This window comes from Xiphophorus hellerii, chromosome 14 (assembly GCF_003331165.1).
Source record: "Xiphophorus hellerii strain 12219 chromosome 14, Xiphophorus_hellerii-4.1, whole genome shotgun sequence".
In the NCBI taxonomy this organism is placed as follows: Eukaryota; Metazoa; Chordata; class Actinopteri; order Cyprinodontiformes; family Poeciliidae; genus Xiphophorus; species Xiphophorus hellerii.
This window is the reverse complement of record NC_045685.1, coordinates 26,075,070-26,098,861: the sequence shown is the minus strand read 5'-3', so window position 1 is coordinate 26,098,861 and position 23,792 is coordinate 26,075,070. Positions and strand designations below refer to the sequence as shown.

General features: G+C 37.5%; 2 protein-coding genes across 2 annotated transcripts; both read left to right on the top strand.

Moving 5' to 3' along the window:
- The first annotated feature begins 6,664 nt into the window (after positions 1–6,664).
- On the top strand, positions 6,665–16,241 carry LOC116732141 (butyrophilin subfamily 1 member A1-like). The gene is made up of 6 exons (XM_032582128.1): positions 6,665–6,830; positions 9,997–10,347; positions 10,433–10,646; positions 13,476–13,540; positions 13,847–13,963; positions 14,272–16,241. The coding sequence occupies exons 1-6, from the start codon at positions 6,785–6,787 to the stop codon at positions 14,892–14,894; spliced, it is 1,416 nt and encodes a 471-aa protein (XP_032438019.1). The 5' UTR covers positions 6,665–6,784; the 3' UTR covers positions 14,895–16,241.
- A 4,437-nt stretch (positions 16,242–20,678) lies between these two features.
- On the top strand, positions 20,679–22,456 carry LOC116732145 (type-2 ice-structuring protein-like). Its single transcript, XM_032582134.1, has 6 exons — positions 20,679–20,851; positions 20,931–21,033; positions 21,486–21,595; positions 21,710–21,844; positions 21,931–22,039; positions 22,286–22,456. The coding sequence occupies exons 2-6, from the start codon at positions 20,964–20,966 to the stop codon at positions 22,375–22,377; spliced, it is 516 nt and encodes a 171-aa protein (XP_032438025.1). The 5' UTR covers positions 20,679–20,851; positions 20,931–20,963; the 3' UTR covers positions 22,378–22,456.
- Positions 22,457–23,792: the final 1,336 nt, after the last annotated feature.

Here is a 23,792-nt window from a genome sequence, read left to right as displayed (position 1 = left end):
AGCTAAAAACATTTTTAGAGGAGATCTCAAATGTGTGGATCTGAACTTGTGACCGGCTCTGGTCTCTAATCCCAGAGAAAAGTCTTAATATCATTGTAAGTAAATTTCTTTCCACTCTTCTTTGCAAAAATGTTTTCATGCAACTTTATTAGGTTTCCAAGTATGAACGGCCTGGTTAAAGTCACACTTCATAAAATGATCCAGGCCCAGGCCAGAAATCATAGTTGGTTTGCTCTTTGACTAGGCCACTCCAGTACCTTTGCTTTGTTAGTCTTTAAATCATTTCTGCTGTGTAGTTTAGTTGGATGCTTTGGATTCTTGCTTTGCTGGAAAATAAATATTCTCTGAAGCTGTAGTTCTTTTGCAGATTAAATAAATTATCATCCAGGATTTTTTATATTTTGATGTATTTATTTAACCTGTGCAATTATGTGGATTTACTGTGAAATTGCCCCGAGTTGTAACAAAATTAGAAGTATCCAGTGATTCCTCAGTGAAGGCAGAAGGTGCTGGCTGGCTAAGAAGACAGATCATCCTTCATCAGGTTTGATGACCAATTTTCTGCCCATCTTTTTTTCGACACATTTGAATTTTAGTAACATGTATGCTTTACTTCGATTTGCCTTCAGTGTGTAAATTTGCATCATCGCATCATCTCCATCATGAAGTTGTTGGCTGTATTCCTCCTCTTTTTCTCCATGTCGGCTAAGAGCAGTGGTGACCGTGAGTGTTTTAAGTATAATGACATTATAAAGTGACTAAAACACAGAAACACAAATTAACTCCAGTTTCAAATATCTACAGCTCTCCAGATTATGACTCTGCTGATAAACATTATTTGATGTTTTTTTTTTTTTTGTTGGCTCTAGTGGTCTTTTATTTTAAAGTAGTTTGACAAGAAACAGGGTAATGAGAGAGGAGGAAGACATGCGGCAAATATCGCCAGGCCGGGAATCGAACCTGTGACCACCGTCACGAGGACCAAGGCCTCAATACGTGGGTCGTGCTTTGCCCCCGCCTCACCACAGCACCACATATTTGGAGTTTTTTGACATTGTTTCCTAAGTGTGACTGCTTGGAACCCCAATTCTGATCCATAGTAAATACGACATACCTTATTGTAGTACACTTTACTAAAACACATACTTTTTCTTCAGTATATTTCATAGATTTATTATTTTATTGAATTCACTTTTCCTTCATGGACCATAACACATCATGGTTATGATCTGCACAAGTGTCACTGGGTTATTTATTGTCCTCGAGGGATTTATCTTTTTTAATAAATGTAATGTTCTGTCATCAAGATACATCATTAACATACACGAGGGGTGTGCTGATAAATTAGCCAGCCGGTAAATTCACCCCAATTTTCTTAATTTTGGGAGATCGGTGATCTGTTGATACTTACAGAAGAAAGCAATATTTTCCACCTCTCCTATCTAGGCCTAAAGGTCAACCACTGTCCTCTTCTGCTCCGCCAGGTCTGTCAGAGTCAGCAGGTCATGTCTGCACATTTGCATTAAACAATAATCACCCTTCTGTTGACTTTCTTGGTATATTTAGCAACATTTCAGACAAAAGGAAAAAAATCTGAATCACGACAGGCTTCTGAAAGATGGTGATTCTTTCGGCCAGAAAACTGTAATCGAGGCTCTGATGCACAGCAGGTATTTTTGCCACTGTGCTTTATGTGTTATGCATTTTGTGAAACATTGAATGAAATGCGTCATCTACTGAACACTTTTCTAGGAGGGAAATTGGTTGTGGAGCGATGGAAGTCCCATGCTGTACAAAAACTGGTGTTGAGGAGAGCCTGATAATTTTAGAAACAACCAGCAGATGTACTGTTTATAGATGAACTGGTCAGGTAAAGAAAATATCACGGCTGTTTTTTCAGTTGGTATCAGGACTCCTGGGTGAAAAGCTATTTACTCTACATGTAGACATTTTATTTGACCTTCACATACAGTTGACCTGCATTTGACCCAAGTCATTCAGCTTAAGACAGATATCCCTGATACTGAATAAACTTATGTAAATTTCTGGATTGGATGAAAAATGTTCTGGCTAAGTTTTCTGGTATTTACCAAATAGAAATAATTTTGGTAATCCTAACACGTTTGGTCTGATTTAACTTCAAAGAGTAAGAAAACAAATTGTGTTTTTATTTTGCGCATGTAAATATCTGGCTTCATCTGTAAATTTACTGCATTAACAGGAGCTTATATTAATATTTTTGGAGAAAGATACTGCAAACAGTTAGGCCCTTCAACAGTTAATAATCAGGACAAAGTATCTGACATAGTGTAAAATGGAGGGGAGAAAAATTATATAAAATTTCTATGAGGTTTCAAAATAAATCATTCAAGAAGAAGATGGAAAGTCACTGGAAAACATGCAAAGCAGAAATGTGAGTGTGTAAGTCCACCCAGAGGTGGAGAATAGATAGTGTTTGAAAGGTGAGAAGATAAAGAGTTAAAATGTAAAAACTGCATAAATAAGATCTGGTTTGAAAGTGAGGTCATGCAGAGGAACAGGGGATTCTCCACTGGCAAAGAAAGAGCTGAAATGTTCAACTTTGAGCATTAGATGGTGCAATGTGAGAATAATTTAGGCGATATATTCTGGGTCACACAGTGGATGTGTGTGTTGTTTTTATATTCATTGTGATAAATGATAATATTGTTGTTTTGAGACCATTTTCAAGTAATATTATGGTAATGACATAATAATGCAAGAACATATTCTCAAAGATCAATAAACTTGAAATTCTGATGAACATTTATCACTGGAATTGGAAGACATTTTAAATATCCAAAATAAACAAACATACCAACAGAAAAGACAAATGAAATGTATTATAGATTCTCTAAAGAAAATTGAAATTCATAAAAAAGGGCAAGTTGAGACCAAAGCACCAGACTAAAGACTTTTGTCGTAGAAAGATAGAGAAAGAAAGAGAAAAACAATTAATCATGCAAATGGAAAAAATCTACAAACTGAAAAAAATCTAAATCTGTTCTAAATCTAATTAACCAAACTTGTTGCACACCTGGTGTGTGTCTGTTCAGGAGTGACCAATCAGCTGCCAGGCAGGCAAACGGCTGAAATGTGTGGAAGGAAAAAGGGAGGATCCAGAAACCAGGCTAAGAGGTGAGGACAGCCTGAAGGTCAGGAGGTCAGGAGACTCACATGGAGACAAGCTGACTAACGTAACATGGTGCCCGACCCAGCAACGGAAACAACAGGGCGGCAGGGAAAACTCTGCACGTGTCATGAAGTCCTGTGTGGGAGTGTTCTCATGGCATTTTAAAGGTTCAGTTTTTAATGCGCTTTTTATTGACTCCATTTTCTTTTTTTTCTTGTTGTTGGGAATAAAAGCAAAAGAGGACAGTGGTTGAGTTTTAGAGCTAATTTATTCTTTAAAACAAACATATTAACATGTTTGGCACTAAAGTTTTTCTTAAATGTAGTAGTAAGACAGAATGAACACAATGTGCCTGAAGGTTTGAACTGCACCAACCAGGTTGTGTTTTCAAGTTCATTTTTCTTGCATGACAGTGACTGAAATGGGTCAAAGTTCAAACCAATAACTGCAGATGTTTGAAAGACAGTAAAATCTACTCCAAAAGTTTGATTCAAACTTCACAAAAATATATTTAAGTTACTCTCTTCTACCAGACCACAAACCAAACATTAGCTGTGGAATAATATTTTAGTTTAAGATAAAACTGTGGGGTCTGTCTGAGCTGATGTGACATCAGAGTTGCCCCAAGAAACTTTAGCGACCAAGGCAAGATTTTGTGTAGAAAAACAATATTCACCAAAACACAAATCATCTGTAAACCGAAAATATCCTAAATGTTCTGACCTGATCAGTTGGTGGATACGGGCAGTGATGCGTTAATGAGGTCCGATTAGATGGACGCGACAGGAAGAGCGTTTGGTGGCGCTGCAGGACGTCCAGCCGTGAGATTTAAATCTCTCAATAATCCATCTGAAGAGACAAAAATTTGTGTGATTCCAGAAATAAAAGCAAAAACATAAGAAATGTTTTATTCATTATTCATTGTGTATTTTACCTGTTCAGTACACTGCAACAACACAAACTCCTGTGGTCTAATTTCTACTGCAAATATTTTAGTACACTTGAAATACGACAAACTAAATTACAAGTAAATTTTCAGCAGGAACTAGGAGCTTGTTTTAAGTAAATAATTCCTTATATTGATGAAAAAGTACTTGGTCAATTTTCAGATTATTTCAATTATAACAAGATATTTTCCCATGTTCTAAGACTTATTTACTTAAAATTAAAATGTTATTATGATGCTAAGTTGACAATAATTATGCTTTGGCCTACTTAGAGAAACTGGGATCCACTCAGTTTTCATCATCAACAGAGCAGAAGACTCCTCTTGTAAATGTTTGATCCATTTCTTGTTTTTTCTTCTTCACCCTTTTGCAAAAACATTTAACACAGATGTCATTCACACAGTCCGAACTCCATCGTTCTAACCATGGTGGCAATTCAGAAATCATTCTGTTTTTATTTGGTTTATTTCTTATTCACTGAGCGATTTTTACTTAACATTTCAGTTTTTCAATCATGGTTGTAAAAAATGTAATTGAATCAATAAAATGTGTAAGAATTTCTGATTCTGGATCCAATTTTTTGTGAGAATGAAAATCTGACAGCACAACAGATGTTACTGACATCACAGTGACGTAAAAGGCTACAATGTTAAGCAATGGCTGCTGTAATTTGTTGTCCATTATTTGCAAGCTGCATTACTTGAAGGCATATTTGCTTTTCTTTCATATTCTATATATTTTGGCACAGTTACAACCTAATGCAAATCAAATGTGTCACTTTGACCGTGGGCGCCACAGGGTGTGTGAGCTGAAAGCTGCATGAATGCTGGCGAGGAAATATGCTAATTAGCTCTGTGTTTAGCTAGCCAGCTAGCTAGCCTAGCTGCTACACTACTCTGCTAACTAAAGCAACAGGTGATTAGTTTTACTGTACCTATGTTCGCCACGGTTTTCTCTCTTTTTTCTTCCTGGGGCACCAAACAATTGACGTTTTGACATGATGTTTTTTGAAGTTATTTCCATTGCAAAAATCTACAAATCTGTGCAAAGCAGCAACAATGGAGGAGGGAGGAGCAGGAACAAACCAACCAGTAAAGACTGAGGGGGAGCTAAGCAAAGAATCATTATGTTTAAATGTAGTATTTAATATGTTTTGCTATGCAGGTAAGTCAGTGCAGAATCTTCCATATTTGAAATTACATTAATACCTATTAGTTTTTTATTTGTTTGTTTCTCTTTTTTATGGGGCCCGCTAGTTTCCCAGCACCCTTAGCATTTGCCTATGCTACCTAAAAAATAATCCGCCCTTGTCTGACATATAATAAAGATGATCAACGATCAAATTTACAGAAAGGAAAACTAAAACGGGTGAGAAGTTCATTGAAATTTGTAGGAAAATGTTTATATATATATAATCTTAGCGTGATTTAGTCTGGATTTGTCCTGCTGCTTTAATCTGTCCATATAAACCACGCAGAATCATGTAATATTAAAAAGAACATCAGTAAAATCTGAAGAACATTTTAAGCCCTAACTACTCATTTTGCATTGTTACTCTTGTGCTCTTAAAAAAAAGTTCATATATGTTTCTAAAGGCCCGTTTTTTGTGATGTTGACTTGATTTTTTTTATTATTTTTTTTTTAAACATTTGTTTGTGCTCTTTTGCAAACAGGTTGTTTTGGCTCTTACAAATTTGAAGATTTGTGCAAATTTGATGGTTTTGATTAACTTCCAATGTTCTTTGTAATTGAAAATGTTATTTTTTGTGCTGTTTGAATTTATGGTTTATGTTCTGCCTTAATGCTTATGAGCCATATGAGTAATATAATGTTCTCTGCTTGTCACCTGCCAGAGCTGATGCCTGCAGCGTCAAGAACCAGATGAATAAAAGTCACTTCTCTACACCAGCCCCCTGCAGCCCTGCAAGGATAGGCCGGGATTGACAAAGGATACTTTCCTTAAAAATCTAATATTGTAGGTGTTTCTAAACTTTAAAGATCCACCCCTTGTAATTCATTGTATGACACTGCTCAGTTGTGGCACACATGTCTTGCAAATCTTGTCCCGTTCGTTCATGTGTCTTATCTTTTACAATCATTTAATCACCTGCTTCCGGGTGGCGTGGGAGCTGGATTCTGTCTTTACTAGGCAAAGGGCAGCAGGTGGAGTTTGACTCATCCGGAGCCACTGTTCATAGGGCAATTATGACTGGCAAGGTTTGGAGTTGAGTACACAGAGAACCAGTGCATGAACAGAGAGCATTTTTGGACTAATTCGTAAATACGTTAAAAAGCTTATCAATTTTATCTCCTCCAGGTTTGATTTATTCTTAAAGTAAAAACAAAAAAAAATCCAAAGTCTAAATGTGTTTATGGTTCAGATACTCGACAAAGAGGGTTGAGACTAAATCACTATCATCTGTACTGCTTGATGTCAGTACAGAAAAATCCAGTGAAAGTTTGAGAACAACATGTGAGCATGAGTCATATTTCTCTTCAACACTTCACAAATCTTCAGCACGCCTCTGTCACAAGCAACGCCCACAAGAGAGAGAGAGATTTTCTGAATGAAGCTTGTTCAGATTCAAGTCAGATGTCGTCTTGAAAGCGTCTTTAGGGCTGCGTACAGATGTGGAAAGGTTTAGTCAAACTTGCGGGGTTTTTCTCATGAAAGCAGAGAATAGTGATGTATTTTTGTCTTTACTTTGTCCTGGGACTGCTCTCATCAACAGGTATGTGTAGAAGAAAGTCTGAAGTTATTTCCTCTGGATTTCATCTTAATGAGTTACAAATGTACCTAGACATGTTGAATGTGTTGTGGAACGCAGTAAACAGGCAAAAATGCCATTTAAAGTGAGATTTTATTTCACTGGAACTATTGAAAGTTTTTAAAGTGGAGAAAGTTTTCTAGATTCTTGTTACATTCTGTGATTCAGTATAAACAGTTAAAGTGCAGCTGCTCCAATTTGTTTCTTTTAAACAAATATCAGTTTAAACCAGTTTAATTTGAACATGAAGTGAGGTTTAGGTTTGCTTGACATGTTGAGTCATTGTGTGGAATGCTTTTATTTAATGTTACACTGATCCACGTCAGACAGGATTTCCAACTTTCGTTAACTGATCTGCTTTGGCTCCAACATTCAGGCTCAAGTTCAACACTTTTGTTTATTTTAGTCATCTCTCTGTCCCATTTGCTCGTAATAATAGTTTGTTCAGTGGTATCTGGTGTCAGACAGGGTTACAGAAGCAGGTGTTGATACGTGATTTTGAAATGTAACAAAGGATAACAGAGCCTTGTGGCAAAGACTCATTGCTGCTTGAAATATTGTGAAATATTTTCTCTTTTAAAAATTATCTTAAGGTTGTTTAGTAGTGCAGCTGCTGACTTTTAGCAAGAGGGATACAAGATTTCCAGTCTGGGGTTTTCATGCATGGAGTTTGCAGGCAGTCATGGGTTCCCTCTGGGTGTGCTGGCTTCCTCCATTCCTCCATTAATCCAAAAACATGACTGTTGGACTAGTTGGGTCCTCTAAATTAACGCTGAGATAAAGGAAAATGTAAATTACCATTTACTGTGTGGGTGTGTGTGTGTGTCTGGGCGTGTGTGCGTGTGTATGTGTGGGTGCGTGCCTCTGGGCGTGTGTGCACGTGTGTGGCCCTGTGACGGACTGACCTTATTTCTTGAGTGCACCCAACCTTTTGGCCATTGATTGCTGGAGAAAGGCACCAAACACAGCAACCCTGCAAAGATAAAGCATTCTAACTTTGCAGGGCCCAGCCAACTCACAGAACAGACTTAATACAAAACATTACAATAGTTTCCAGAATAACCTTTTAATTTGTACTTCTGGCTGTGTTGTGCCTTGTTAATGCATGATATGCTACAGTTCCTGAGCATGCTCAGTGTGGAGAGAGATAGAGATGTATTATTGGTAGTTCGTACTGGTGGTGGTAGAAAGCCTACTCATGCTCTCTCTTGTAAACAGAGAGAGCATGAATGACGTCTGTGTTGTGTCTTAACACGGTAATGAAACTGACGACAGTTTATTTTTTGACAGTCTGGAAGATTTATTTGCTTGATCCATTCAAGTTGCCGGGTTGTGCAACTGAACCAGCATTCCTGACTCTCAACAAGGTCCCACCTAACCTAACCTCAGTGCTGATGTAAATCAGAGACGTGAGCTCTAAAGTCTAACACACAGACATAAAAACATTTTCTGAACCACATTCATTGTTGATGATGTTTCAACAGGAACTTCTGGTATTGAGGGGAAGAGTATGGCAAAGCTTGAAGTAGAAAGAAGCAGCTATTTGCAGACTAGTGTGTTTGGGCTTGTGGTTGTCACTCTGATGAAGGCCACAAGCTGAAACACGTTGGTCTGCAAATAAAGATGGTTTTTAGTTTTAGTAACTCCAGGTGTTGCTGGAGTTTTCCCTTCAGCAGATCTTTGACCCTCTCTGCTCACCAAAAATGGCCAAAACATTTTTGGATTTCAGGTTCCTGTTTCCTGTCTGGTCATAAACTGTGTGGACTGTTCTGATGTACATTATACAGCACATTATTTGAGGTTAAGCATCACAACTGAAGGGAATTTCAGATGTAGCTATTCTAACATGACTCCTGTAATATATATATTTTGAATAAATATTAAACTATATGTGTATTATTTTCTTCTCAAACAGTATTAAGTATTCTGTGGTTTTATTGCACAGAAATCTGTTAGATTTACAACTCGATAATTAATGTAAACTCAAGAACCTGCTGTATGTTAAGTTGATGTATGAATTGGAATAGAACAGGAATTCTCTAGTTGTCCCACAATGGGAAAATTTCTGTACAACAGAACCAACGTGACAGGAAATCAGCACAAAAAGATTCATACAAAGATATACATATATAAACACATGACAATAAAAATACTGTTACAGCAAGGACAAGATTTGAACATAAATATTATATAGCTATGAAAAGTAGTACATCCCAGTCCAACATAATGAGCAACTCAATAGGTTGATTTAATTTTATTGCACAAAGTCTGCACATCAACTAATTAGATCAACATTCCTTTCATATCTGTAGTGATTTTAATGACCCTGAAATGTCAACAACTACGGGAATTTCCCTTCACATTCAATTACACTGCAGAACGCAGCCAAGACTTTGAACATGACATTTGTTCATGATCATAACATTATTTCCTGAGTACATCTGTTTCAAAGTTGCACAACATTCAAAATCTTACGGTTATATCTCGTAAATAGAGAGAGCATGATTCACGTCTGCGTTGCGTCTTAAGACGGTACTGAAACTGACAGTTTATTTTTGACAGTCTGGAAGATTTATTTGCTTGATCCAGTTGCCAGGCTGTGCATGTGAACCGTACCTTTAGGAGTGGAAAAGTTTAATCTGCTTGTAATGTGACCACACCTTGAAAGAGCTGCAAACCTGCTGGTTTTATCTTATGCACGCACAAGTTATTGTTTTTACTTTGTCCGAGCAAGTTGTGTGAATCACGGGGCAAATATGTCTGCTTCTTCTCACTTGATGGGAGTGTCTTCTGTGCAAAAAAGTGGGTCGGGTTCAGAGGGCTCTGAGGAAAGTATAGGATTGCAGAATCACGTGAAGAAAGAATCACGTGAAGTATCTGCAGAGTTTTGTCAGAAACCTGGTTGCCTTTGCATTAAGAGTCAAATCAGTTTTTGTGATTAAAACTGAAAATCTCTAAGAACTGGGGGCAAGAGTTTTAAAAGGAGAGAAAATATTTTTCTGTCATTTTGTCATAATTTACTAATAATCTACTACTTTTATTTTAACCTAAACAATATTTATTTCACACACACATCGTTTGTGAAATTAAAACTTTTATTGCATTTTACATCCTTAATCGTGTCTTGCAGGTTGTTTCTCTGCGAATCTTAACCCCCAGAAGGTCGTGGCCTTTGCAGGAGAGAATGCCATCCTACCCTGCAGTTTGACAAACTCTGGCAGCGATGATTTGCCAACAGTGGAGTGGTCCAAGGAAGGCCTGAAGCCGAACGTGGTCTTCTTGTACCGCAATGGCTTTGAGACGTTTGAGATGAAGAACCTGGCCTTTGAGTTCAGGACGAGTCTCTTCATGAGAGAGGTGAAAAACGGGAACGTCTCGCTGAGGATCTCCAACGTGAAGCCGTCAGACGCCGGGATCTATCAGTGTCTGATCATCCAAAGGAACGGAAGCAGAGAGGCTACCGACGTGCAGCTGGTTGTTGGTACGACAGCTTCAGTTAGCCTTTTCTGGTAGGCTCAACATTTTCCAAATTAATACTGGATTTTAATGTTTGCTAATTTCCCCAGCTTTAGTGTCTGACCCAAGGCTTTCAGTGGATTCTGACCAGAACCAGAGAGTGACGGTGGCCTGTGAGGCGACCTGCTGGCTGCCGGCTCCGCTGATGGAGATTGTGGATGAAAAAGGGAAGAACATCACAGACACTGTGGAGATACGAAGAGCAGATCCCACTGAATGTTACACAGTGAGGCAAACGGCCATCGTGCAAAGTCATACAATCAGGTAACAGAACAAGTCTTCATGTTTTCTTCTGTTTCTGCCTTTTTACTCAACTCTGGGCAAGAAAGTCAGGATTTATTTTATTTGGTTGGTCAGTGAACCAACCAACTATTCAATTATCTACCTGCTTACTGTTAAACATTACCAGCTTGAAAGATTGAGCTACCTGCTTTTCTTTTCCTTACTTTCCAATTACCAGAACACAGAGCAAGATGTTGCTTCACAACAGAGTTACTAGTAGGGAGCAAAGATTAAATTAGGAATAAAACAAAGAGATAAGAAAGAAATTAAAGTCAAGATTATTAGAATAGCACATTTCAGAAACAAGGCAGTTCACATTAAAAAGACACAATACAGTAACCAATTATGGAACAACCAATAAACATTCGATTTTGTGAAATGCCATCATCAAAATCATCAACCAAATTCACATCAAGTATCAATAATCAATATTCTGTTTACTATGAATCAAAGGCCCCTCTAAACAGGTGGAGTTTTTAGCCTTGATTTAAAGGAAATCAGTGTTTTGGCTGTTTTGCAGTTTTCTAGAAGTTTCGTCCAGATTTGGGGTGCAAAGACACTGAATGCTGCTTCTCCATGTTTGGTTCTGGTTCTGGGGTTGCAAAGTAGACCAGAACCAGAAGATCTGAGAGGTCTGGAAGGTTGATACAATGGCTTTTAATGTATTTTGGTGACAAGTCAAATTTCAGAATGGAAATTATCTACCTGGTCAAGATGGAGCCGAGGAAGAAGAGAAGATTTGATGAAAAGTTTCAGCTGTGTGGTCCATAATTGTTGTAATTATGTAATGTGTCATTATGTAATGATGGCACCCTTTGAATTTCGTTGTCTTTGTGACAATGACAATAAAGATTTATCTTATCTTAATAACATCCGTTTTGCTATGTTATGTCCAGCATCACTTACAGACACTGGAAACATTTACACCCTTACTGATAATCAGGTCCAGAGTGAATCCTTGATCATGTGTTGCCTGTTGAACATGTCGAGTCAGACCAAAGTTCTGAAGTATTTCACAGCTTTTTTGCCCCTCTTTTATTTATATAGCATCAATTCATAAACGATGTCATCTCAAGGCACTTTACCAAACAAAAAGAAATAATTTCAATTCAAGCAAACATGCATTCCAATTGATTTAGTTATCAAACAATACAGTAAGCTCAATTAATTATTCAAAGTAGCTGACAAAGTTGAATCCCAGCAGATGGATGGATGTAAAAGTCTTCTACAATTATTAAACTGTCAAAACCAAAGTTTATTAAAGATAAGAACTCAATAAAGTCATTGAAATATTTTGCCACATATTTTGGTGCTTTGCATGAAGTTTTTTGCTTTGATTCCCAAATACTCAAGAGTCAAATTGAATTCATTATTTTCATCCAACCATGTTCCTGTTAGAAGTGATGAAGTGATGAACTAAAAGTCATTTTGCTGATATTATATTTAGCAGAGCCAGTTTAAGTGACTTGGTGGTAAATAATTCTTCAGATTGAGGTTGCTTTAGCCAGAGGAAAAAAATCTGAGGTTTGATTCTAGACCACTGCCATTAACTTTTCTGACTTTTGTTCATTTTCTGTTGGTAAATCAGACAGAGATTCTCTGAATCGCACCACCAGGGAACCAGATGCATTCTGGGGGAAGACCTGATTATCCGTGACAATGCAAAGAGCATCACTACACTTTGTGATTGTCGCGTGTGAAAACCATAAAACCATTACAAATGGTTGAAGGAAACACACAATGATGCAATTCTGCCACCTGCTGACGTCCAATAGCAGCTGCAGCTGAAAGAGTGAAAATATTTCAAGATATTTTTTGTCATTTTATTGATTGACTCGGAAAATGAACCCCAAAAATTCAGCATCTCAGAACATAAGAATGTTGTGAAAAAGTTAACTATTAATGTCACACACTTCTCAGCTAATTAACTCAAATCAGGTCTTGAGCCTCCAGAAAATGGTAATTGTCTCCCTCCACTGTAAGGGGAAAAGAATGGTGGCTTTTCACAGAATGATAAGATAAGATAAGATAAGATAAGATTTATTGTCATTGTCATCAACAGATTACAACGAGATTGAGATTTGCTCGACTCGAGTTAAGATGCAGGTTATGTGTATATACATAATATACAAGGATAAAGAAATAAATAGTACAAAATGAGAAATAAATAGACATCAGAAGATGGTTGCAGCGCCTGGAGGTGTCGCAACAGAATTTACATTTTTAACAAAGTGGTGTCAAGAGCAGAAGTTCTTATGCCTTTGAATTTAGTGCCATGATTGCCATCGGGTAAAAACTGTTTTTTAGGCGATTTGTCCTGGGTTTTTTTTGCTGTATCCAATGCTGTATCCAAGCATGGTTAAAGAAAGTTGAGTGGAAGAAAAAAGTGTGCACCAGAAACAGTGATGATTGCAGCCTTAAGAGTGTTAAATGTGTTAGGTGTTAGATCCTGAACATTTTATGAAAAAGGTGTAACAAATAAAGTTGTTGAGGGTAATTTCCCTGCTGGGATGAATAAAGTACTTCTATTCTATTCTATTCTATTCTATTCAAATACTAACAAGCCTAAAATAAGTCAATATGGCCTTTCTGTGTCTGACCACTAGAGGGAGCTCAAAAGCAGTCATTAGGAATCTGCCAGAGTTTTAGAAATGTTGGGAGATTAATATTATCATCTGTTTAATGTTCTTTAAATGGATAATAACAAGTGCAAGACAAAGTGTTAGCAGGAGTGTTCATAATGACAAAAACTAGGTCTAGAACTATTAGCATAAAAGATAAATATATTTAAACACTGATTTGTGTTAACAGGATTGTCTGCAGAGTCAAACAGCCACAGACGAACCAGAGCAGAACTGCAGAAATCCTCCTTTCAGGTACAAAGCTGACTTCTCACTTTATGGTTTAACTAAATCTAATCAAAATGTTATATTTCATTATAGTCGCACCGTTTAACTATTCTGTATTCTACATGTATCTTGTAGTCTAACATTTTATTGGAGAAAAAATTACCTTACTTTAAACAACATAAAATAAAATGCAAAACAGGCTAAAATGCTTTACACCAAAGATCATTCAGTGATGCTGGAACAAACTTAGGTTCCTCTTGCGAACGGATTTAATTGTTGATTAAATTTTTAGCAGTTCATATGAATGTTGATCTTTCCATATTGTTGTTTCAGCTCAGTGGATGAGGTCCAGGCCCTTCAAGCTCGCTGTCTTCTCTGTTGAAGTGATAGCTGTAGTTTGCTTTCTTGGACTTTGTGTCTGTGGCGTCTGGTCGGCATGTTCTAAATATGGTAAATCTGAACTTTATTCCATAAATTAAACAATCACATTTTAAAAGGAGATCGTTAATGCAGCAGTTGTTTGGGCAGAACTGACATTACAACTGGAAACTCAAGATTTTAAATGTAGAATATGGTTTTTATTCCCAGGCTAATTAACGCCTTTTATAAGGAGATAAGATTTATCTCCTTATCTCCTTTTATCTCCAATAAAAGAAGATTCCACGCCTATGAATAATTGTCATCAAAGGCATCTTAAACTACGTTTGTTCTTTGAAAGTTGATGTGAATCCTGATTATTTTTGTTTTGGTCCCTATAGCTGAGTGGAAGCAGCAAACCCAAGGAATTTCATTGGATCATGAATTAACAGGAGTCGCCTGCGAAGGCACTCTCCTTCTAAACCCACCAAGTGAGACTAATGAGGTCGACAATACAGCAAACAGGATCATCGAGAATATGAAGAAAGAGTTGGCTGATCTCAAGTTAGAGAACAGCAAGAAAGACCAGGCTATCCTGAAACTGTTGGTGAAAATCCAATCCATGCCTGCTGCTCCCAAAAACAACCAGCCAGGAAATTCCCCTGAGTTCTCACTGGATTACCCACAATTCTTCAGGTCTTCAGACCACAACTTGGAGAACAGAGAGGTTTTTGTAACAAAACAAGACTCCTCAAAACTTCTAATCTCCCAAAGCCAAAGTGGGAATCTCGGTCTTGGCCACACAAAACACAAAGTTGTCCGTAATCACAGCTGTCCAGCTGTGTGGACTTCAGCACCTGTGGTCCGAAGGGACGAGGAAACCGTTTCCCCTCCACAAATGGTTCTCTGCACCGACGCGCGTCCGAAAGCTCGGCTGCTTCAACGCAAACACTCTTTAGGGTTTCTTCCGTCTTTTCGTTCCAGAAACATTTACTTTCCTCTCCCTCGTTTATCAGAGCAGTGAAGAGCTTTTCAGCAAATAAGTCAAATATTTCTTAGTCAAAGTTTACCTCTAAAATGTAGTTCTTATGTTTTACAAGAGGATCAGCTATGAATTCATAAGGATGACTTTGATACAGTAAATAGAATATATATTTTTGCTATGTGATAGTTTATTGTAAGATAAATCACTATGCAGTCAAGAAGGGGGAAATGCTGGAGTGGATTTTCCTGCTGAATTTCTAGAATTAGAATAAAATAGAAACAGAATAGAATAGAAATTCCTTCTTCCAGAGAGGCAATTCTGGTGCAATTGGAAATTAAAGCTGGTACATTCACACAAAAATAAGAATATAAAAATGCTTAAAAGTGGAATAAAGAATTCTTTCTTAATGCAATTTAGATTTTTACATTTTTAACATTTTCCTCTGTAGCTTTTTCTTCTAAAAAAATCTTTGATAGATATCAGAGTTCATCGTAGTGAAGATGAAACAGATTTCTCTAAAGTTTGTTCCTGCTGAAAGATGAAGATTAGAGACGAACAAAGACGGTTTCTTAATTTAAATATTCCCTCTTATGCACAGAGGTGGTTTCTGTCCTGCTGCAAAGACTTTGAATGTGTGCAATAGTTTATCTCTAAATACATTACTGTTTCATTGCTGGTTGGGTAATTTAATATTTAAAATCTAACACTAGTTGGCTGGATTGAAATGTGAGAAATAATTTTTTTCTCAGGTTTTTAAAATGCTATGGAATGGATCAACTTTGTTTTTATTGTTGTTGCATCCAGTTTCATGTTTTTGTGCTCCTCTTTTTACAGTGCACACTTTTATTTTTATTTTATTGTTTGAATTAAATGCTGTTCTTTGGCAACATGTTCAGTTTCTACACTTTTGAGCTCTGGGATGGTTTCTGGGGTCTTCTATCTTTTTCTCTTCTCCTGTTTAATACTATAGGTCTGCATGTTCATGTAAACTGCTGTACTTGATATATTCATTTTGTGTTAAGCAGGTATGTGCATTTTTTTCTTTTTGTATATCTTTAAGTTTTAGAATAATTTTCACAAATGTGTGTTCATTTATTCAGAATGAAATGTAAATTGTAATTATCAAAACTGTTTTATTGGGATATCTTGTGGTAGACAACAACTTTGTGCTTGAATGTAAAATATATTTATTTTCCACCAATGGAAAAGTGCAATGTCTTCATTATGAGCAGAATTAATCAAGCAGAAGGAAAACAAAGATGAGAAAAAGAACTAATAATTAATCTTTGCAGAACTCAATCAGCAAATAAAAACTTATGAAATTATTGAAACCTGCAGGAATCTTATGATGAATAAGATATTTAATCAAATAAAACTGAAACTGTGCTTGTGAGTTTCTTTATGTTGCTGTTTTCTTTAAATATGTTCCTTGGAGCAGCTGCAGGAAGAGGCTCCTCCTGTGTTTGTATCTTTGTGAATCCTGAATGTTTTACCTCAGGCTGAACTCATTTAAAGTGACATTTTATCGCACTGGAACTAATGAAAGTTTTAAAGTGGGGAAAGTTTTCTACTTTCTGTGCTGCAGTATCAACATTTAAAGTGCAGCTGTTACATGTTTCCTCTAAAATACATACGAGTTTGTTTGACGTGTTGAGTCATTGTGTGGAATGCTTTTATTTAATTTTACACTGATCCATGTAAGATGATATTTCCAGCTTTCGTTAACTGATCTGCTTTGGCTCCAACATTCAGGCTCAAGTTCAACACTTCTGTTTATTTTAGTTATCTCTCTGTCCCATTTGCTCATAATAATAGTTTGTTCAGTGGAATCTGGTGTCAGACAGGGTTACAGAAGCAGGTGTTGATATTTTAACTGATGAGCCGTTCAGATGTGTGGTTTTGAAATGTAACAAAGGATAACAGACGTTTATCTGATGCCTTTAAGTCTTGAGGCATTAAATCAAACCATTACAAATGTGTGAAAAATAAAACACCAAAAGGTGAAACTCTGCCACCTGCTGACATCACATAGTAACTGCAGCTGAACATATTTCAAGACTTTATTTTTTGTCATTTTAATGATTACGACTCTGAAAATAAAAATCCCCAAAAATAAATAAATAAAAAAAAGCTTGGCCGATTAGGCAAACCATTGCAGGTTGTGGTTGTATCTGAGTTGAAAATCCAGCCAATCAGATCGACCAGGGGAGTTACTGCCACCAAGTGGCAAAATGGCCACTAAACAGAGAGCGTAACTTTTCAGTGACAGCAGTCTAAAACCAGGAGCTAGCTGAGGCAATGCAGCACAACAAAAAAATCTTCCAGTAAGTAAATACTTAAAGAAAAAGACATGTAACACATTTTATTGACTTTCACAATAGGAAGAAATTCATTACAGTAAAAATCAGACTGCAGTTTGTTTCATTATTTCAGCTGAATCATTATAAACTGTCTCGTTATGGCTTGTAAATCAAAACTAGCAAAACTGGCTGCATTGCTTTTATAGACCTAAGGGTTTTTTATTGTTGTTGTTGAAGGTAGCAGATATTTAAATCATATTTAGCTGTTTAACTCTTACTTTAATGAGATGAGTTTGAAACGGGAGGGGCTGAGCGTTACCACTAGCCAACAGTTTGGTGTGATGGAGCCAAGAGCAGATAGAAAATCAGAAATGTATGCCTTTAAAACCACAATATTCTTCCATAAAAATCCCTGGAGCTTTGTGCGTCTAGCTTAAGTTATGACATTTCTACTCCAGCCATCCTGGGCATGGAAAAACCAAAAAATGCATTGTGGGATACCTTGCTGGTAAATCCTGTCATATATCCTTTCACTTTACTTCAGATTACTTAAGTTAGATTTTTAAAGGATTTTCTTTGCCTTTATTTTTCAGTGGATTGACAAGAAAGTGGGAAATGAGAGAGAGGAGAAAACTGGTGGCAAAGATCAACGGGACGAGAGTCGAACCTGTGAGAGCTGGGTGGAGGACCAGGGCCAATCAGGCTCCACACACAGTGCCACCGCCACCGACCTCAGTCAATTTATAAAACCTTTATATCTCAAGAGGCCTTCAACTTATTGAACTCAAGTGCTTAACTACATTAAACAACATTACATCGGGATGTGCTGTGGTGGCGCAGGGGTTAAGCACAACCCACATAAGGAGGCTTTAGTCCTCGACGTGGCTGTCGCAGGTTCGATTCCCGGCCTGGCGACCTTTGCCGCATGTCTTCCCCCTTCTCTCATTACCCACTTTCCTGTCAATTAACTATCAAATAAAGGCCACTAGAGCCAATAAAACATTTAAAAAAAAAACAACAAAAAAAAACAACATTACATCCTCTTAACTCCTTTCATTGAAGTCAACATTGTAATTTACCATACACCCAAAAATTCACTGGACTTAGTTTTAGTGTTACCAAACCTTGGCCAAAGTCCGAGGTCAGTCCTCTGACCGGCAGAAGGAGCAAACGCTTTCGCCAAGAGCTGCTGGGTTTATCTGAAAAGTTACAACTTCTCTAAAATTAAATCCTTATCATTTTGACCCTTATTATATGATGGGGTTCACACATTTAGGTTTTTACTTGATTACTTTTGTTATTTTAATCAGATTTTTGAATTGATATAATGTGTTAAAGTGTTTTGTCTGAAAACATCAGATAAAAAAACTAATGTTTTTAACTAGGACATTTGATAAAAATGTTTATCTAAATGTTTTTATCTGAAACAGCTTGTCCTGGAGCAGGACAAGAGGAACAGCTTGTCCTGCTCTCTCCCATCCTCATCTGAGGACGTTAAACTGTTAAAGGGTTCCAGGATTAGTTGAACATGTTGGCTTAAATATGTTGTAATTATCCTGTTAACTATGTATAGTTAATAGGATGATACACCAAAACTCATAATTACTTAGAAAATGTACAGCATATGCATATGATGCAATGATGACAAAACCTTCACATGGACTTTTTGCTTTAATACCATCGATCGCTGTATTTAGCTGTTCTTGGGTCGGCTGCAGGCATTTATCCAACTTTTACATTTTTCCAGACCCGAGTTTTGAAAATAGAATAAAGTCTATTCCGCCCTCTAGATCCTCTGAGTAAAGCATGTCTTGTGCATTTTCCCCACTGACAACTTTTAACCATTTTTCCAATTATTTTCCACCAAATCTCTTTGACCAGAGCTCATTAGAGGCTAGCAAGCAGAGCTCACTGCTTGCTAGCCTCTCGCTAGCAAGCAGTCAGCAAATCAGTAGCCAGACCCCAGCACATGGTAGACCCAACGACTTTGTCCTCCAGGTAAGAGGCGTTTACTTTGGGACAAATTGCGACAAACCCACTGAATTGATTGACACGTGTCCTCATGACAATTGAACATTGAAAGAGTTCAACAGAGGTTGGACCCCACATCTCACAATGAGTCCTGTACTGCTGGTTATCGCACTTATAGTGAGTAATTTATGGTGAAAGCAACACTGAAGTATCAACACTGTACTCTACAGTGACGTGCGGTCAGGGGAGGCCTGTCATAATGGAAAAATGTAATGATAAAATAATTTGTATTGCCATTTTCACCCTGTGGTTTGTACTGTAAAGTATTTATTTTTTATTTAACTTAACCAATTTTGATTATTTTCTCTTCAAAATCGCTGAATTTTCACATTTTTCCATTCAAATGCTCAGAAGTGCAGCTGGTGAGGCGAGCTGAGCCTCACCTGGGATTGCACAGCCTCTCAATAAGCACTGGCTGCCATGTTATGAGAGCATGCTCCTCCTGCCTGTACGGCACCAATAAAATGGTTAAAATAACATTTAATGTATGAACTGGTTTTCCATAAATCAGCTTATGTATATAATGTACAGTGCTTTTTGTCACCAGCTGTATGTGTAACGTGTTTCGTGGGCTGAGGAGCGATCAGAAACGGTAGAGAACTGATTAAAGGTGAGGCAGGCAGTTCTCTTGCTTCATGGCAGGGGGCGCTCATGATCCCAGACATTGTGACTCCACAACTGCAGAGAAAGAGACAGTAACAGCGAGCTAGCTGTTGAAGAAATTGTATATATTATTATCAAACATTTGCTATTTTATACTTCATATTACTTTTATTGTTTCCTTTACCATAAACATTAATGATGTTGTGTTTGAGTTGCTTTGATTCTGTTTCTGAGAATATTTCAAGGAGGCCACTGAAAGGAGAAGTGGAGATGAGTTCATTGCTGTAGGTTTCTGTTCTGGCCAGTGAAACAGATAAACGCTTGGCTGGAGCCTCCTGTCCTCCTCAGATGCAAGTCTGAAGAAATGTGAAGTGAAGATTGTATAGCTTGATTATAAGATATGTGACCCTGACTCACTGCAGCGGTGTGATTAATTTGCTTCTTCTTCTTTAGAGCTGCAGCGTACATCTAGTTGTTGTAAGTTGCTATGGCAACGAGTCTGTGTGTAACCTGGCCAATGCAGAGAGCAAGAAAAAAGTGGCTTCGAGTTGTACTCTAAAGGTTTTTCTCTTTGCTGTGGAGCCCAGCACAAAATTCATACCCAAATTTCCAAGTTTCATTGAGTTAACAGAATTATTCTACTGTGGCAGAGCGGCTATGGATGAAATGTAGAAGAATTGTCTTTTTGCCCTCCAGCGTTGTCCGCATGCCTGAAATATTCTTATCTATATTTCCTGTAATTACAATCAGTGCCTCACCACCTTTGCACCTCACCGCACGTCACTGTACTCCTATGTGTTAATCCTGAAATCTTAACTCTGGCGAATTTGCTTTGTGTCCTGAGACGGCTGCTCATCAGTTTGTTTTGGAACAGTGTGCTCCTATTGTGTCCAAGTATAGGACTTCATTGTAACACTTTCAGTTCTTGTTGAACCAGGAATTTCTATCCAATTTCATCATTTTGCAAAAGTAGCCAAATTAAAAGCTCTATAAATAGCCAGTGGTTCTGTGGTAAGGACTAAAGGTGCTGGCTGGCTGAGAAGGCAGATCATTCCCCATCAGGTTTGCTGATAAAATATCTTTTTTTGCATCATTGTTTGAATTTTCTTAACATGTATTATTTGTTTTGTCTTTTCTGCAGCTTCCAAATTTGCATCGTGTCATCATCTGCACCATGAAGTCGTTGGCTGTGTTCCTCCTTCTTTTCTCCATCATGGTGAAATACTCACCGGCACATGGTGACGGTGAGTATTTATTAAATATAAAGAATCATAAAGTGACAAACATACTAAACTCCTGTTTAAGGAGGATTAGTCCCAGATCATGGCTCTCCTGGTGACGGTCAGTGGATGTTTTCAGTCATTGTTTTTATTTCCTCTGCATTAGTCCTCAAAACACAAACTCTAAAATATATCTTCTTGTATAATATTTTATTAAAACATAATGTATTCCTTCTCCAGATTATTTAGTAGGTTCTTTATCTTAAAATGTCTCCACTGTACCTTTTGAAGTACACACTGAGTTATTTCTCATCAGGGTGAGAGTTATCTTTTAGAATAAATTTAACGTTACATCATTTTGATGTTGCAGTCTGTCACAAATAACAGACTTGCTATAAGGCCTTATAGCAAATAAGGTTGTTATAAGACTCATGCCACATACACAACTTAATCTGAACTCTGCATTTGTTTGTCAGAACAAGTTAATTTGTTCAGGAGAACTGTTGAGTGTCCCTCTGACTGGACTCCAGTCAACGATGGCTGTTTCAGATTTGTTGCCGATGCCAAGACTTGGGCTGGAGCTGAGGTGATTTCCGGCAACAATGTTCTCTTAATTTTGTTTTACTGTCTTTTATTTTACAGTTCTTAATTAACAAAGTCCAGCTACTTCATCAGCACATCATTATGTGTTTATCTGTAGAAAAACTGTATGTCCTTGGGGGGAAACCTTGCATCAGTTCACAGCAAAGAGGATTACCATCAGATTCAGACTCTGATATTTACGGCAAGTCATAAGCCCAGTATAACATGGATTGGAGGCAGTGATGCACAGGAGGTATTGTTACCCCAGGACACTTTGGTTGTTAAGTATTTTGTGAAACATTGAATGAAAAGTGTCATCTGCTGTATATTGTCTTCCAGGAGAACACTTGGTTGTGGAGCGATGGAACCCCTATGACCTACACAAACTGGTGTCCAGGACAGCCTAATGGACATGGCTTTCAGAACTGCATTCAGATGAACTATTCAAGTAAAAGAAAATTTCACACAACCTGTTTTTTCAGTTGGTAAAAGAACTCATTGGTGAAAAGCTTATTTATTGTGTATATTAACTTTTTAGTTGACCTATATAAACATTTACTGCACTGACAGGAGGTGATTATTTTTTGTGGTAAAAAGTTTTACTTGATCAACTTTTCCAAAATATACTATGATACAGTGTAGACCGCTTAGTGATTTTTATGATGTGATGTCTGATCTGTTTTCTTGCTCCTAGAAAAAACGTGCTGGGATGACGTGAAGTGTTCTCTTAAGCTGCCGTCTGTCTGCGTCAAGAGAAACTCACCAGCCACAGAGGCTGCGGCTTAAAGCAGATCCACTGCAGGATGACTGCACCGTGTTTCTTTTTCCTGCAAAATAAAATAAAAAAATAATAAAAATTGTGAAATGAGAAACTCTTCCTGCTTTTAATTTCACCTCCTTATAATTTTGTAATCATGCTGTTTAAGTCAAATGTTGCAGCAAATTTTATTTTCATAAATAAGTTGCTAAGTCAGGAGTTTTCTCTGTGAAACGTGTTGAGCACAAATTAACTAAAATACAAAGCTGTGCATTGAACTGGAGGAAAGAAAGGACCCAGTGATAACTGTATGGTGTGTGTATTAGTTTAGCATAAAGAATGAAATCATTTTGACTTTGGGAGGCGTTTCATCTGCACATGTTCAGGTTGTGGCCCATGCTGGCAGGAACATCATCCAACCTCACAGTTTGAAAATCCTCCAAACCCATTCAAGACATTCCAACTGAGGAATGGCCCAAAGAAGGCTTCAAGCCAGATGTTTTCTTTGGCATGACGGTGGTAATCAATCAATCAATCAATCAATTATTTGTATTTCAGCATCAAGGCATTTCAAAGTGCTTTACATCATATCAAACACAGAAACACAAAGTCATCAAGTGGGGGGTTCTTGCTTTTGCATCCATAACAGGTTTACCGGTTACACTCCTACTGTGTTATATGGAACAAAATACCTGTTTTTATTTTTATTCCCACTCACGCTCACAATCACACAGTTTAAAACGATGTAAACAGCCTTTCAACGGGCTTCCGGCACAAGGCTCCGTACACCTGTTTCACAGAATTTCGCTCTGGGACTCTGCCGTTCCTCATGGATTTTTGTGCAATAGCAACATAGAATCAATAATCAAAACACGACATTAAGTCAAGTTCCATCAATAAATTTGTAATTGATTACATTTCAAATACAATTCTAAACAGGTGGGTTTTCAGTTGAGATTTAAAAGAAGTCAGTGTTTCAGCTGTTTTACAGTTTTCTGGAAGTTTGTTCCAAATTTGTGGTGCATAGATGCTGAAAGCTGCTTCTCCTCGTTTGGTTCTGGTTCTGGGGATGCAGAGCAGAACCAGAACCAGAACCTGAGAGGTCTGGAAGGTTGATACAACAACAGCAGATCTTTAATGTATTGTGGTGCTAAGCCGTTCAGTGATTTATAAACTAACAACAGTATTTTAAAGTCTATTCTTTGAGCTACAGGGAGCCAGTGGAGGGACTTTAAAACTGGTGTTATGTGCTCTATCTTCCTGGTTTTAGTCAGAACGCCAGCAGCAGCATTCTGGATCAGCTGCAGCTGTTTGATTGATTTGTTGGACAGACCTGTGAAGATGCTGTTGCAATAATCAATGCGACTGAAGATGAACGCATGGATGAGTTTCTCTAGATCTGGCTGAGACATTAGTCCTTTAATCCTGGAAATGTTCTTCAGGT

Excerpts from the sequence above, each read along its gene's own strand:
- LOC116732145 (XM_032582134.1), top strand. The coding sequence starts at position 20,964 with ATGAAGTCGTTGGCTGTGTTCCTCCTTCTTTTCTCCATCATGGTGAAA. Across the intron at positions 21,596-21,709 it reads AGACTTGGGCTGGAGCTGAG|AAAAACTGTATGTCCTTGGG; the intron begins GTGATTTCCGGC and ends GTTTATCTGTAG. Across the intron at positions 21,845-21,930 it reads GAGGCAGTGATGCACAGGAG|GAGAACACTTGGTTGTGGAG; the intron begins GTATTGTTACCC and ends ATTGTCTTCCAG.
- LOC116732141 (XM_032582128.1), top strand. The coding sequence starts at position 6,785 with ATGTATTTTTGTCTTTACTTTGTCCTGGGACTGCTCTCATCAACAG. Across the intron at positions 6,831-9,996 it reads GGGACTGCTCTCATCAACAG|GTTGTTTCTCTGCGAATCTT; the intron begins GTATGTGTAGAA and ends CGTGTCTTGCAG. Across the intron at positions 13,541-13,846 it reads TGCAGAAATCCTCCTTTCAG|CTCAGTGGATGAGGTCCAGG; the intron begins GTACAAAGCTGA and ends TTGTTGTTTCAG.